Raw genomic sequence first — 16,000 nt, 5'->3', positions numbered from 1 at the left:
AGCGCTGCCTGGGTGAGTGGCTGGTGCTGTGGGAGTGAGTAACATGCTCATTGTCTTCTTGACTTTATCACTAGGCAGTGACGAGAAGTCATAGGAGAACACGTGGCTGGTATGGTTTGCCTGTTTCCTCAACACGCAGTATAAGTCATCAAGCCTATTCCCTGTTGAATGAGCAAGGGAGTGGAAGTGCCTAGATGGAATAGACTAGTGTGCAATGATTGAGAGCGTTATCCTGTCAGCTGTGTGAGCACTTTTCCCAGATGTACACTTGCACACAATTGAAGGGGGAAAAAAGCAACCTAATCACTGGAGCTTAAAACCAGGAATGAAATGTTATTGTAATTGAGTACTCTTGTATGGAAGGGTCCTGCATACTTGCATACAGTACATTAGCCTGAAGGCGTTGCTGACACAATAATGCTGCACGCAAATGTACATTACAGCACAATGTAATTACACATGTCAAACATGTTCTCTAATCACAAATTAGTATATTTAACCAGAAGCATCTGCCAGACAATAGAAAATAAATTGTTTCACTTGGGTCAATTGTGTCAACCAATAAGAACCTTTCAAAATAAAGTAAAATGTCAGTATATTTATGTAAAAAAGTATAACACTAAAGATTGTGCTTTTAGTGTCTTTGCTGCGGTGTGATGGATATTTTCCTGACATGGATTAGTTTCAGTCTCCAGTCTCCAGCAAGATAAATGCTAATGGATACATGAAAATTAGTAAATTAAGTTCCATGGTCAGTTATTCTGACCTGACACCCAGTTGAACACTGACTGGATTGGAGATTTTCTTCCACTGTCCGCAAATAATACAGCAAAGAGTGACCTGGCAAGTGTGACTGTGACATTACTTATGCTATCTCTACTCAGTATGATTTCTGATTTAGAGACACTTGGAGTTTGGTCCACATTGGTCCCTACCCTACTTAGGTCCCTTCCTCTGCATGTACTATAAAAATGTCTTTGCGATTTGTCAATGTTTTTCTGTAATAATAGCATTAACTTCTCTGTGGTGATCGAGCCTAACGGCGGTGCATCTTGTTGACCTTTAAACCCATTAATTATGAATGGGTAGTATTTGTAGGCAAATCAACAAAAGCTTATTGCACATCAGTGTCGGGGGGCTTCCTGAAAACTAGCATTCACTCCTTTACTTCATACTGTAGTAGAGATATACCTGTCCTGTACAGTACTGTTTGTGTGAAAACATGCTCTTCCAGAGTGAATATTACCAGAAAGCCTAAATAAACACAAAATTCCCAACCGTACAGTATGTGGAGACTGTATAGATTAAGTGGTGTATTCCATCGTGTAAGGACTCTGACATACTACAGTTTGCATGAGAACAGTAGAGAGATTCCCGGGTCTTGGGCAGTGACGTGTTTTGCCATACTGTAAGTCAGTCAACCAAAGGCTCATCAAAGACACACAAATAAGCGTGTGTGTGTGTGTGTGTGTGTGTGTGTGTGTGTGTGTGTGTGTGTGTGTGTGTGTGTGTGTGTGTGTGTGTGTGTGTGTGTGTGTGTGTGTGTGTGTGTGTGTGTGTGTGTGTGTGTGTGTGTGTGTGTGTGTGTGTGTGGGGGGGGGAAGAGAGAGACATTTAAGATATTCAATGCATATATTCAGATACCGTATGTAGCCTAGAATGTGTATTTATGACAGCAATAAACCTCATTGATGTTCACATTAGAAGAAGGGATTATATGAAATGGCCAATGTAAAGTATATGACAGCCTGACGTTAAGACACTTTATTCTATAATTGCCTACATTGTGTTACTTGTAGTCACAACAGTATGGCAAATACTACGTTACTGTATATTTACATAGCAATTAATGTTTCAATTGGAAATTCCAAATAATTATTAAACAAATGGGCTATCCAAGTGAAAAAAATAAAGAGAAACACACAATTGAAGATATGTTTGGAATCATAGTGGGTCCTTTGCTGGAGACATTCTTGCAGGGGCATGGAGATTTTGGTATGTTGTGTCATATTGGCATATTAATAAGGGCTTGCTTCTGCAGGTGTGGCATAATTAATATGTCCTGGAATGTTAAAGGAGGGCAAAGACAGGGCAGCACTGATCAAATGTTAAGTCATTGTCCTTGTGACAAAAAAAAAGACAGTGGGTAATGTCATCAACAAGATTAGCACCTGGGCATTAACGTATGACTCAGCAACCAACCTCAAGCCCGGCTGCATAATGCTGCCGCATGGACAAACCACACCAGGCAACAATGAATGCTCAGGTGATAATCTGCATTATTATGCATTTAGAATATTGCCGTGTGTGCAGCCAAATATCGTTCTATCAGACGCGTTCCAACAGAGTTCAACAGACACACAGTCAGGTGTTGTAGTGGAGTCATTCTGGAAGTGTGTACAGTATACAGTAGTATATCTGTACTTGTGTGTGTGCGACTCTGCGTGTGTGTCCGTCTAAAGCGGTTCAGGTCAAGACAGGGTGCTGTACACGGTGATGTTAGAGCTTGTCCCAGAGGCTGCTTTGTGACTTGGAAGCAGCACGCCATGGAAACTCTTGGGAATACCAGTCTAATTTAGCCTGGTTGAGTGGCAGCCCAATTCCCCACCACCATCTCTCTCTCTCTCACACACACACACACACACACACACACACACACACACACACACACACACACACACACACACACACACACACACACACACACACACACACACACACACACACACACACACACACACACACACACACACACACACACACACACACACACACACACACACACACACACACACACACACACACACAAAACACTAACCTACCCTGACAGGCCTAGGGAACCCCAGGACAACACAGGCCTATAGGGACAGGAACTTGTGTTTGCTAGAGAGAGAAATAAATGTGTGGTAAAAAGAAAAGAAGAAAAAGCGAATAGCAGTAGCCTACATGCAGCATCTGTCATCTGAAGATGGTCTCAGTGCAATTTTGCTGCTTCGTTTTCACACTCGAATTGAAATTAATATTTGTGCCGACTGAGTACGCTGGACCTTAGGCCCCGAAAAACCTGTTAGGCTGTCATGTTGTTTTAAAGTGACATGCATGTCAATGAGAAATATAGGTATTCCTTCATGTCCTTTTCTCTGTCTGATTTGTGGTTTTCATCCTATAACGGGCAGTAATGACCTGCAGACTGCACAAGTGTAGGAAGTCGCAATGGTTGGATAGATATACCTTGACAAGCCTGACTTGTCCCCCTGGCATAATCTTGCCACCTAGCCATGCGAGGGCAAAATGGATAAGACAACTGACCCACACACACACACACACACACACACACACACACACACACACACACACACACACACACACACACACACACACACACACACACACACACACACACACACACTCTTTCTCTCTGGCTGTTTCATCTGACATATGACTCATAGTGTAGGAGATGGAATGAAGGAGGTATTCATGTCGAACACGCATTAAAGTTGGTGCAGAGAACTTGACATAGTAGCTCTCATAGGGGGAAAGCATGCAATGATGAATGAAATATAATGAACTAGACTTTCCATTATTGTATCATGAAGAAATCAGAGCCTGTCAACACTGGTTTGCTGAGCTGGTAGGAATAGAATAACGATTTGGCTTCACTGTGGTTTTAAAACTGTACAATAAATATCTAATAACTTGACAGCCAAGTAGTGTCCAGTAGTTTTTCCAATTCATTTTTTTTTTAAATCATGCAGTGTTTCTTAAATTTACTGCCAGAATGGTTTCACTTTCAGACGGATATCTTATTTTGTAGACCCCAAATTAACAACCTAGATGAAACGGAAGCAAAATTGTGCAGTGTTTCTTAAAGGGACATTTCACCGCTGGAAGAAACTGCAGTCACTCAATGTTAATAGTATTTGTAGTAGATAACAGTAGCATAATTTGAAATTTGCACCCTATGGCCAGAAAAATTATGAAGTCGGGATAGCTGAATTCCTACAATGACCATACTGCTTTGGTGTACTGCCCCTCCTTGTGGAGATGGGGAGGCTGCCTGGAGGTGTGACTTGTAGTCCAGGGAGGAAGTGAGACCACATTTTCATGACAAATTTTGGTCATGAACATGGCGCCATAACTAAAATATCAAAAAACACATTACACACATAAAAACCCCCAGGAAAGTGTTTCTTGTGTCCTAAACATCATTACAATGAGATCCGGTTGCAAAAGGGGTGAAGTGGCCCTTTAAAGATACAGAGATCACAGCCAGACGCGTGCAACAGGTTTTCTTAACAAAGCCCACGACACTATGACATATTGGTCGGATTGGTCGTGCAACGTAGGTATGACGGGCCACATAGCATCATCCTGAGATGACTTTTCAAACATCATAAAAGTAAATATTTAACAGTGACATTGTGTTAGTTGAGTTAATCTCTCTGGGCTCTTTGAGTCACAGAGAAAGGTACTCTAAAAAGGTAATCTAATACAGTAGTTCCAAGACAACCTATTGTTAAGACCTGTCTCAATGTTACCATTTTAACAATGACCACTAGGGAGTTTCTTATTCTGCAAAGAAATAGGCACTACAAGCCTTACAATGAAAGATAGTGTGTGCTGTAGTGCAAAGGGAATATTTCTTTAAGTCTTCTTATACCGCAGAGAACCATCATGACCTATTGGCTCATTATTCTAGTTTAATACCAACCTATCCTGGTTCATGAGAAATTGTTTAAATATTCATTTCTTAATGACCAACAGAGAAAATTACTAAGTCATTAGATCCTTAATTACAACCCCAATGAGACCTCCACTTACCTGGATATTAAAATTTGCTCCTCGGTTAGAAGAATTTGTAGGCCTACTTTAATGTACAGTAATATACCATATCATCTCTGCTTCTTTTGCCCTACAAAGGCAAATACACCTTACATCTAACAAAATTTAAAGCCAAAGTTGTTAAGCTTTGCCAAATTAATGCTAATATTACAGTATAAATGCTGCTGTATAGATCATCGTTCAATGATTTGTCAGAACACGTCGGAGAACCATACAGTAAGAACGTAAAGCACTAGCTGCTAGTAGTGGATGTTTTACTACATGCATGCCACTTCATCGTATGGTTGTTATGCCGACTGCAAACCGTTAACTGTGTGTGTGTGTGTGTGTGTGTGTGTGTGTGTGTGTGTGTGTGTGTGTGTGTGTGTGTGTGTGTGTGTGTGTGTGTGTGTGTGTGTGTGTGTGTGTGTGTGTGTGTGTGTGTGTGTGTGTGTGTGTGTGTGTGTGCGCGCAATTGTGAAATACACTTACCATAGTGAACTGTAATAAATGCAGAACTTGGGAACAGCTTTAGGGAAATTTGAGGAGGGATGGGTAGTTGCTGCCCCTGGAAATTATGAGGCAAAAGATATTTTATTAATGTTCTGTTTAAAAATATATTCATGTTCATTAATTTTCCCAATGACTTTCATCCACTGTGTATGTAAAGTGAAGATTTAATTCCCACAAAGCATAGTGGAATTAGTGATGAGCTGCAGTTTTAAACTATCTTAAAATCCAGAGATAGCTAGACTATGACCACAATCTGTCGGGCACAATCCGTCATGCCATCCAGTTTCAACGAGGCTTCATATGATTGCATTTTAAAGTTTGGAAAAACACATAGCAATTGCTTCAGACTGCTACTGTTAGCCTAAATATATTCATAATAAAGTGTGAATACATGTTACATAAAGTACAGTAGCAGTAATTAACATGAGCATATTGACTCCCACCATATAGCGTATGGTAATGATATGCAGACTATGAAATATGAAACGCATAAAAACTACAGATTTACAATGTCCTAGGGACTACATATCTTGGCATGACCACAGGTACATGCATTGAAGATGACGGGTCTTCCTCTTCTCCTTGAGATCGTATCTCTTCCACTGGCATGCAGCACTGCTAAGCTCTTTAAATCACTCTTTAATTCGTTCAGCTTCAGAAAAGAGCAATTACCCATATTGGCCATGGATTGAAGGACTCCGTATGGGACTTGAGATGGATATAGCATAGCCTCCTGGCCTGCTGCAACCACATCTAAGTGATGAATTCATAGACCTGCATTTTCTGTTTTCATCTTTTCTCCTGCTTATTCCTGCATTATCCCTCACTTTCAGAAACAGTTTTTCTCTCCCCGGTTCAGGCCCAGTGGGAACCTTCATGAATGTTGGAGGGTTATGAGCTGAGATTGAGAAGGAGGAAGAAGAATAAATAGAAAGAACTCATTTTTGCATCAAACCCAATCCACCTAAAAATACCCCGCCTGCCTCTGATTGGCCCCCCTCCTACTAGTAGTAGGGTGCCCGTGGGGCGGGGCATTCTCACACGCTAATACAGCCAGAAGACCACATTCTGGCAGCCAGCTCGGTAGCATGCATCGTGATTCGTTAGTCATTAGACTAGTCCCAACCCACACCTCCCGGGTTCGAGTCCCACTGCCACTACTTTTTTAACAACTGCGGACTATTTCTTTTTGCCGATTATAGTATAGTTTTAGTCGAGTGAGTTGCCATGTCGAACGTTGCGAAGTTCGCTAAAGTCGACTCAGCCCCGTTCGAGTTGCCACCCGATAGGCACAGAATAGTAAATGATTACCCACCCAAGGCAATGCCAACACAGAGCAATATTTCCCACCACGGAGCAAAGATGGCAGTGTCGGTAGGCCAATCAACCGGGCCGCAATTTTGAATCACGCTGGGTCAGATTTCAATAGCTTCATTTGAACACACATGAAGGTGTGGTTTGTTTCCAGTTCAAATCTGCTGCTGGGCCATATATAAATTATAAATCCGTAACCAACTATTATCAATCATCTAACAAATCATTAATAACGTATTAACTAATAACTAATAGTTTGTGATTGATATATTAACTAGTTATAGCAGATAGTTATTATAAGGTGTTATAGTGTTATTCAAGCTGCTGTGAATAGAATCACAGGAATAAAACAATATAGAGCCTGTATCAATCACCCCTTAATTTATATAAGTTTACATCAATGGCAGGTTTTCGCTATACAGTATCTGACCAGTGTCGCTTGACAAGAACATCACTCCCTTTTCATCTCGGGAAATGGCTGAAATAGGAGCACTATCAGAACTGAATAATTAAGTGAGGAGGAGAAAAAAAGGCAATTCTGTCTGACTGTCAGGCTAATGTGATCCTGTTGTTTCGAGCCAATCTTGAATATCAGTAACTCGTCTACGTGCCTCCCATTTGGGACCCACCCTCACTCCCATTTAAATTCTATTAAATTTAAAATTAAAAGAGTGAATTAATTACTTAAAATTCCACATGAGCAGCAGGTGTCTACATGACTTAATTAGTCTTATCTATCTTCAGGGGTCAGGATGCCTATACTACCCCCACGTTGCTGGAAGATTTAATTAGAAAAGTTAATCATGAAAAAAATACTGCAGGTGTTAGTTGAAGGTGGAATGGCAGAGATAATAATGGCTCGTTAAAGCTGCCTTGTCAGAAAATCCCTTCGTTTTGCTCTGGAATTAAGCATTTGCAACCTATAGCTTTAACATACAGTATGTCTACAGTGCTATTGTATTGAATAACATCAAATATTTCATTGAATGACATCAAATATTTCATTTAGATATGCCAAAAAAGAATCATTATCTTCAATGTATCTTTCAACAATGCAAGTGAAAAATAATTCTTCAAATTCATCTGATCCTTTTGCTGCTATACTCCTAGATGAGTGTACAGGGTTTGATGAGGTCTGGCCATATATGGAGTGTATCTTGAGTGTACAGGGTTTGATGAGGTCTGGCCATATATGGAGTGTATCTTGAGTGTACAGGGTTTGATGAGGTCAGATCAACATATGGAATGTCAGAACAGGTCAGCTCCATATATGGAGATCTAAGCGTCACCATTGCAGCGGGGGCAGTGTCTTGAGTGTACAGGGTTTGTTGAGGGCCCAGGTAGGGCCGGGCCTTCATTTTTTGACTTGTTGAAACTCTAGTTTTTGCCGGCTGCCGGGCGTGGCTGCACTAATAACTTCGGGACAGTTCCCATCTAGAGTTTGAATAGACAGGTATCAGTCAAAAGGGAGACATCGAAGAGGAAGGACGGGTGGGAATTTCAACATATGGAATGTCAGCATAGGTCAGCTCCATATACTTTATGGAGATCTAAGGGTTTGAGGTTTGAGGTCAGATGTAGAGTTGCTGTAGCCTGGTGGAACCACTGGACAACATTTGCATTCTGCCAGAAGGGTGAGTCTGGAATCTCTCGGGCAGAGACGATGGCCGGACCAATTCTGGCCTGAGCGATATGCGGCTGTATGGGGCCGCTAGAGGCGGGATCAACGCGAGACTTATGACATATTGAAGCTGTTCCACAGCGCAAATGTAAACACAACCTACTGTAACAAGACTACAACTCGAAATTATTATGGAGATATCAGATTTTTGTCCCGCTGCTTCGGGGTTCATCGTTTCTGCTTGAGAAAGCCCAGATGTAGGCAGGAGGAGGGAACTTGTGACCTCAATACTGCCGAAATCTGGCAGAGTCAGGTTAGAGTTGCTGGCCAGCTCCATATATGCAGATCTAGGTGATGATCCAGTCTTCTCCATGTATCCAGGATTTCATAAGGTCAGTGATATTTATGTCGCGCTGAAACTACAGGTCTGAGAATGCCCATATATGGATTTTTTTTAAAATTACCTATAACAAAATGTTTTTTTGGGCTCCCCTATGTGTTTTCTATCCCCACAACTATGCAATTTTTAACAATCAGGCTTTCACATCATATAGACTTTTATGGAAATTGCTCTCAGGAACAGTTCAACTGATTTGGTCGTATGCGTGATGCCATCAGTATCACCCTACTTTGTATAGGCTAATTCCTCCTCCTCTTCAGTCTTCAGTTCCAAATTTGCATTTCCACTTTGTTTACAATGTCCCCCATTGTTGATTTTCCAAGCTGGCATTGAATGGAAAAAGGCTGGTTTTATCTAGCATCAGTATTATAATGACTCAAATATTCAATAATTTGCATATCAGCGCCCCCACCACCTCAGGGCATTGTGGTATTGCAGCTAAAACTGCTTCAAAGTCCAGAAAGAAATGACATGGACTGGTTATATCAGAGTGGTGATTGAGGCTCAAACCTTTAGAAATACGTTTGAGGGACATACAGTAGACAATATGATATTAAATATTAAAAACGTAAAATGCATGTTATTGAGGCGCTAGCCCCTCCTATATACAGCTTGTGTCCCCACAAAATGTCATTGAAGGGAACATTTACGTCATCTTGTCTCCACGCGTCTCATATTTGCCATCGACAATGAAAGGAGAAATTAGGTCAAATGTCCGCCAAATATGACGTAAAATGTCCGCAACACAAACATTAAATGCCATTGACAATGAAGGGAAAATGTACGTCATCTTGTCCCCAGACGTCTCATATTTGCCATCGACAATGAAAGGATAAATTAGGTGAAATGTCCACCAAATATGACGTAAATCTGTGGCAACAGGCAACAGGCCTTCTGATTGGCCAGTATGAGATGTTTCATGAACATGTACGATGATAAGAAAATGTGTGCTAATTGGTAAGGCCAGACGGGGCCTCGGTCAGCTCAGTTAGGGCCCAGTTAGGGCCCTACCTTAATTTTCAGGCCTGTTGGTTGAGATGGTTGGATGAGGGCAGTGTTGTGATCTTCATATATGGAGATGGCTATATATGGAGTGTGTCACGAGGCGTGACGGATGGACATCCATATATGGTGGTGTGACGGAATGACGACAGAACGACTGACTCATGGTTTTGCAGGTTTTCATAGTAACCTGTGACCTACAGTCGCAACCAATAATCACATGAGACTCCTTGACAACTAAACGCAGACTCAGAGAACTATAGCTCCGCCTCAGCCGATCTCTAACGCGTTGCTGATGCAACGCAGTGTAGGCTTGTAGATCAGAAAAAGGGAAGAAAATAAATGAATAAATAGCGTGTGACTACGTGCGTCTGTGGGAACCGATAGGGAAAACCGAAATTGAATTATTGTAATGTGTACCCGGTAAGCACGTTCGGTTCGGTACCTGCTTGGTCCTGAGGTTCGGGACCTACCCTTAAGTGAGGGGGAGTGAGGGGCGGCCTTAAGGATTTTTAAGTATGCTCTATTGCCCTACGCACCTGTCACTAGCCTTCTAAGGTGTGCATCGGCCTTTTGCTAAAAATGATGTATTATCGGACTTCAAAGCATGAACAGCATACATCACAGCCAAGTAGAAAAATGCACAAAAGCAGCTTGATTAAACAATTATTTTACTTTGTCTTGAAATTACTGTACGGTATAACTGGGAGGCAGCATATGCTATACAATGATGCAATCGCAACTCTCAGCGCTGCTAGTGCAGTGAGTGTGCAGCAGTGCATATATCTCAATGATGAGTGGTTGCGCAAAGACCCGCCCGGCAGCACTGTTTAATGCAATTTATTTGTTATCTTTTGTTGAATTACTCATGACAAAGTTGTAAAAGTCAACAGTATGTATATCCATAAAATAAGCAGCACGCGCAGACAATACACTAGTTCTTTCTTTCAATCATTTTATTATTATTTATTATTATATTTCCACAATCTGATACACAGATACGCCGGCTACTTTCTAATGTTTTGATAATTTGCGCAACAGATGTATGCATATGACTGTATAGAGTTTCAAACTAGTGTATTTAAGAAGAAGATGATCAGGTAATATAATTGTGAAAATAATAATAATAAAACTATTGAAATAAAGAACTAGTGAATTGTTTGCTAGCGTGCTGCTTGTTTATGTTATGGATATACATACCAGTACTGTACAACTTTGTCATGAATAATTCAACAAAAAAATACTTATAACACGCACAAATAAATTGCAATAAACAGTGCTGCCGGGCGGGTCTTTGCGCAAACGCTCCGCCATTTAGATATATGCAGTGAGTGCAGTGCACACACTGGGAAGTGGGAACAATTACAAACAAACACAGGTCAACGTGACATGACATGCAGGTCAAGTAGCTGCAGTCATTATTAGCTGCTGCCAACTAGTAGTACTGTAAGTGGACGTACAGGATGAGGCCGAATAATTGTCAAGGCTGATTGGAAGGCTGCGATATTACTACTACTACTACTAGTTTTTTTGGGAGGCCCCTGGAGGCTCGAGGCCTGTTTCAATTGAAACGATTGAAACATATGTAAGGCCGCCACTGATGGGAGTGCATAAATATCTTGCTTTTCTTCTCGTTTCCATCACTATTTTCCATAGCACTATTACAAGCTGTGAACATTGAGGTTTACCACTGGGAATGGGTACAGATGAATGAAGTAAATCATTAGGGTGCTTGTAATTTATTTCCCTTACATCTTGTAGCTCACTGTAAGCTATCTATATGCCTCTATTTTTGAGTGGTGCAACCCTAACCCTAACCCAAGGAACAGCAATGTCACTATGGGACTATGTGACTATGTTTAGAGTACCAGTAGGGGAAAAAGTGGCGCTGTTGTGCCAGAAACAGAGAGAGAGCGATAGTGTTAGAACCAATAGGAACTGAAAGTGGAACGATACAGAGAAGAAATTGGAACGATACAAATTGGAACGATACAGAGAACCAATAGGAACTGAAATTGGAACGATACAAATTGGAACGATACAGAGAACCAATAGAGGGGAGTTGCACCACTCAGTTCACATGGGTGTGATTTTTATTTTATTTGTAGATACTGTTGCTTTTATATCTGATCTGTACAGAGTTTTGATGCCACGTGGTCTCTGACTGCTGCACAGCTCTAAGGAGTATGAAATGTGTTACGAAGCCCTTGGGTATATTGTCTCTTACCCAGTTGTCTTTCTACTCCTTTTACTACATAATGCAAATGAAGTAAATATACAGTAGGGAAGCTATTTGAGACAATAAGGCACAGGTTCTTTGGTTCACAAGGCGAGTCTAGCCCAATGAAAATCCTCTGAGGTGTGGCCATTGACCAGAGTTGTCATAACAAACAAATCACTTCATGAGTTCTGTCAAGATATTTTATAAAAGAAGGCACGGCTATCTACATAATTTTCTCTGCAGCAATTTCATCTGGAAGATTTGCCGCACTGGGAGGAAAACGGCAGCTGGGGAGAAATGGATTGCATTGCAGTCAATGAGGGCCAGGTGGACCAGCTTATGAACAAACACTATTTCTGAACGATTGAGACCTTTGAAAATACTCGACAATGATGGGTATACAGTATTCTTTCTTTTTGTGATTAGTGAAAAATTAACAAATATCAAGCTGTGTAATACAGACAGAACCTGTGGTTTGTAGTTGCAAGTGTCTCTTTAATGTTTCTTTTTTCCAGACACAGTAAAGCACATAACCTAGAGCACATGGGGGTCTACAGGGGTGTAAGACAGGTGGACTTCCTCTGACAAAACGAGGACGGACAACTTGATCCAAGGAAACATCTGACAGAAAATTATGATTTGGGCTGAGCCAAGAGCAATTCTTTGGAACTTGTTTTTTGTAAGTGCCACGTGCACATCTCAGTTGTCTTTTTGTCTATAAATTATTACTGTGCATGTTATTTTTCTTTTTTTCTTTTCTTTTTGTCTCTTGAAGGAGTCTGTTCTGAGATCAGTCTGTTGTCAGTCCATGACAATGTTGATGTGTTTTCATCTCTCAACAGTAGGCTACAGCTCTGCAACTCCAGGGTGATGTGATTTCAGCTCTCAGTATGTTTAGAGGTATTTTCAAAAGAGTAATAAAAGTAAAGAGAAAGTGTCCAACGGATGTAACCTCCAGAAAACATTTTAAAATCTCAATAGACATGGGCATTAATTTGCACAAAAGTACCCAAAACACCTTAATCGAGGCTACATTTTCTGAAACATGATTACATGGATGACACAGCACTGAAATCACAGTGTAGAAAATGTCACTTTACTCTATACAGGTACTGATTACAAGTTTATCCAATGCACAACAGTACAGTACATAGTCATTAATTTGACTTGTACCTAATTATCTTATTTACAATAATACAACACTGGCTGTTAAGTCACTGTAACATAATTTATATGACATCTGAAAGAGGAATGCTACATAAGATTTTAAGTTTTCAAAGGGTAGGGTTCAAATAAGGATGGATTGCTTTAAGTTATTCCACAATTACAATATTCTTCATAAACCATCTCCACTATGGTTCTGTCCATTGTACTTTAACAACCAACACATTCTACAAGCATTGAGTGGAATGGATTGAGTATACATCAGCTCTTTTCCATAGTGTTTTCTTGTAAAGCGAACAATTGCACCTCCCTGAGATGAAGACTGTATTGAAATGGAAGTATGAGAGAAAACGATAAATACATATCACTGACAATAGAAATTATTAATCCTTTGTGGTACGTACTGTTCTGAACTTTACACGTCTGTCTAAATGAAACATGGTTTATGTATTGTTATTAAGGATGTAATGATTTAAAAAAACAACCTCACAATACGATAATCCCGATAACAAGTCCACAATATGATATTCATGACGATATTTAGGGGGAAGAAATGAGCTGAAGTCCGTAGAACAACTTTTCATTTACCATTTGCATGTCATAACATGAGCTGTGAATGTAATATAGCTGAGTGATGATGAATGAGATGCAATATTAGTTTGAGGCTCTATCAATGTATAGCTTTTGCCTGTTTTCATACAGAGCTGTTGGACTAAAGTCTGATTAGTTGGGTGCCGTGTCATTAGTCAGACAGCTCATTATTCCGACAGCTTGTTATTCGGGGTAATGGGATGTCGGAGTTATGGGCAGTCCCCGATTAGTTGTGCATCGTGTCTGGCACCAAAAAACAGAAGAAGATCACAACGTGTTGCAGTGTGACACGTTAGCCTGTAGACCGGCTGCTACAGTATGATTGTTACCGGTTGGTGATCTTGCCCAGGGTGCCAGGATGGCCAGAAACGCCACTGTGTGAATGTCATCGTCACCTGAATACTTATTGAAGATACCGTCACGGGCCCACGATAATGATGAATTCTTATTTTGTCGCAATAACGACAAAATCATTACATCCCTAGTTATTATAACCCCTTGATGTATACTCTATACCCAACTTCACCACATGGAATTGCATTCTTTTCAGAGTTGTAACATGGATAAGAGAGGACAATTGTGTTTGTGGTGCTAGTGGGAAGAGGGTATAAATAACAGATAAGATCCTAGCAGTGCCACGATGGGTTAAAAACAGTACCTTCTTTCCTGTGTCAGAAACAGCCATAGATCATTTAAATGGTCTGTGTAAATCAGTGTTTGTCAAGTAGTGGGCTGGGACCCAATGGTGGTCCACAGGATGTTCTGACAGTATCACGGGTACCTTCAAGCGAGCAATGTTGTATTGTGTGTTGTTTCATATCATCGCTGTCAGAATATTAAATAGTGACTCGGTAGACCCACTGCTTTAAAGCCCAGCCATTATTGCCAGTCTAATTATTGCCAACAACAATCCTGTTAGGGATTTCCTTTTATCGCAAGGATATGCACTAGAAGCATTATCATAAAGTTAGTACTGTATGTACTAGTATCAGCGGGTAAGGGTTTCTGTTAACCATACCATAAATAAGATTAACACACACACACACGCACACACACACACACACACACACACGCACACACACACACACACACACGCGTGTAATAAATATTTTACATTCATTCATTTATTCATTCATTCATTCAAATAAAAGTCAACACACAAACAAATTACAAATTAAAACTTCCCCAAGCCAAATTTCCAGTCACTCTCTTTTCTACTCCTGTGGTAAATAAACTATTTATTACATACAGTACATTATAAAGATGTGTTGGTCCACATTAATGATCTCGGGTCTAATGTGGTGGAATATCAAAGGTTTGCGTTGAATGGTTATGAACCAGACAATGAGATGGAATTCAGAACTATTAACTTGCAGAAGCTGCACACTGATGGGTGAGGAAGTTGATGATGGGAGAACCAACTAAAAACCTCTTCTCCTTGCTATAGGACTGCCGAAAATCAGACGGTGAAGGAGAGGTGAAAATGATGAGAGAAGCAGGCTAGCGGCAGAAGAAGCGGGGGCAAGCTGACCAACAGCTTGTCTGACATCAATCCAATGGTTGGTATGACCTCCAGTTCATCATCATGAGGTTCACTGGACACATATCTGATTCTTCAAGCTGTCAGAGCGAGAGAGAGAGAGAGAAGGGGGGAGAGGAAGATAAGTACTTATGTCATTTTTAACAATAGTTGTAGCTATGGCAAATACCTACTATGTTTAAATAAATACACATATACAATGTGTGTCCTTCATATCCCCTGCAAGACCTGTCATTTAGCCTCGGCGGCGGTGCTGGACAATTTAGGTGGTCTTTACACGAGAACGGTGTTCATAGAAAACGGCAAAATAAAGTATCGTTTGCTGGTGTCCCTTTAGACGATAACTGTGTTTTCAGGAGGTGAAAACCTCAACAAAGTGAAAACACCTTCCAGAGTGGAAATCTTCTCCACAAATCTTCTCCGTGTAAAAACGGTGAATCCGCAAAACTTAAGACATCATGGCTCACGTTGGCTCACAGCGCATATGTTTATTACATTGATGCAGAGCCATATATGATATAATGGAGTTCCTGAACAAGCCTCCCTCCTCGCCTACAAAGCGCGGCTCATCAGCGATGGTGAATGTAAAACCATGATGTAAATAAAATGCCTTGTGATAGGCGGCAGCCACGGCAGCAGCGTTTATGTAGCCTATTGTATTATAAAATATATAACCATCCCGTGGCGCTAGCTCTCTGCCTGCATGCTCTGCCACCTAGCGACATTATAGTGTTTTCATAAAGTGTGCGTTCTCGTTTCAATAAAAAATGAGAACGCAACAGGACTTTGCCGTTTTATCTGGAGACCGTCGCC

General features: G+C 40.8%; 1 protein-coding gene across 1 annotated transcript in view; it reads right to left on the bottom strand.

The window, feature by feature from the left end:
• Nucleotides 1-12,372: 12,372 nt before the first annotated feature.
• Nucleotides 12,373-16,000, bottom strand: part of LOC306934672 (zinc finger matrin-type protein 4-like) — a 125,118-nt gene continuing 121,490 nt past the window's right edge. The window contains exon 7 of the mRNA XM_079517343.1: nucleotides 12,373-15,267. Coding sequence (XP_079373469.1) covers nucleotides 15,240-15,267 — 28 coding nt within the window. The 3' untranslated portion in view covers nucleotides 12,373-15,239. The remainder of the gene's footprint in view (nucleotides 15,268-16,000) is intronic.

The sequence above is a fragment of the Electrona antarctica genome, assembly GCF_951216825.1.
Source record: "Electrona antarctica genome assembly, chromosome: 12".
NCBI lineage: Eukaryota > Metazoa > Chordata > Actinopteri > Myctophiformes > Myctophidae > Electrona > Electrona antarctica.
This window is presented reverse-complemented; position numbering and strand designations above follow the sequence as displayed.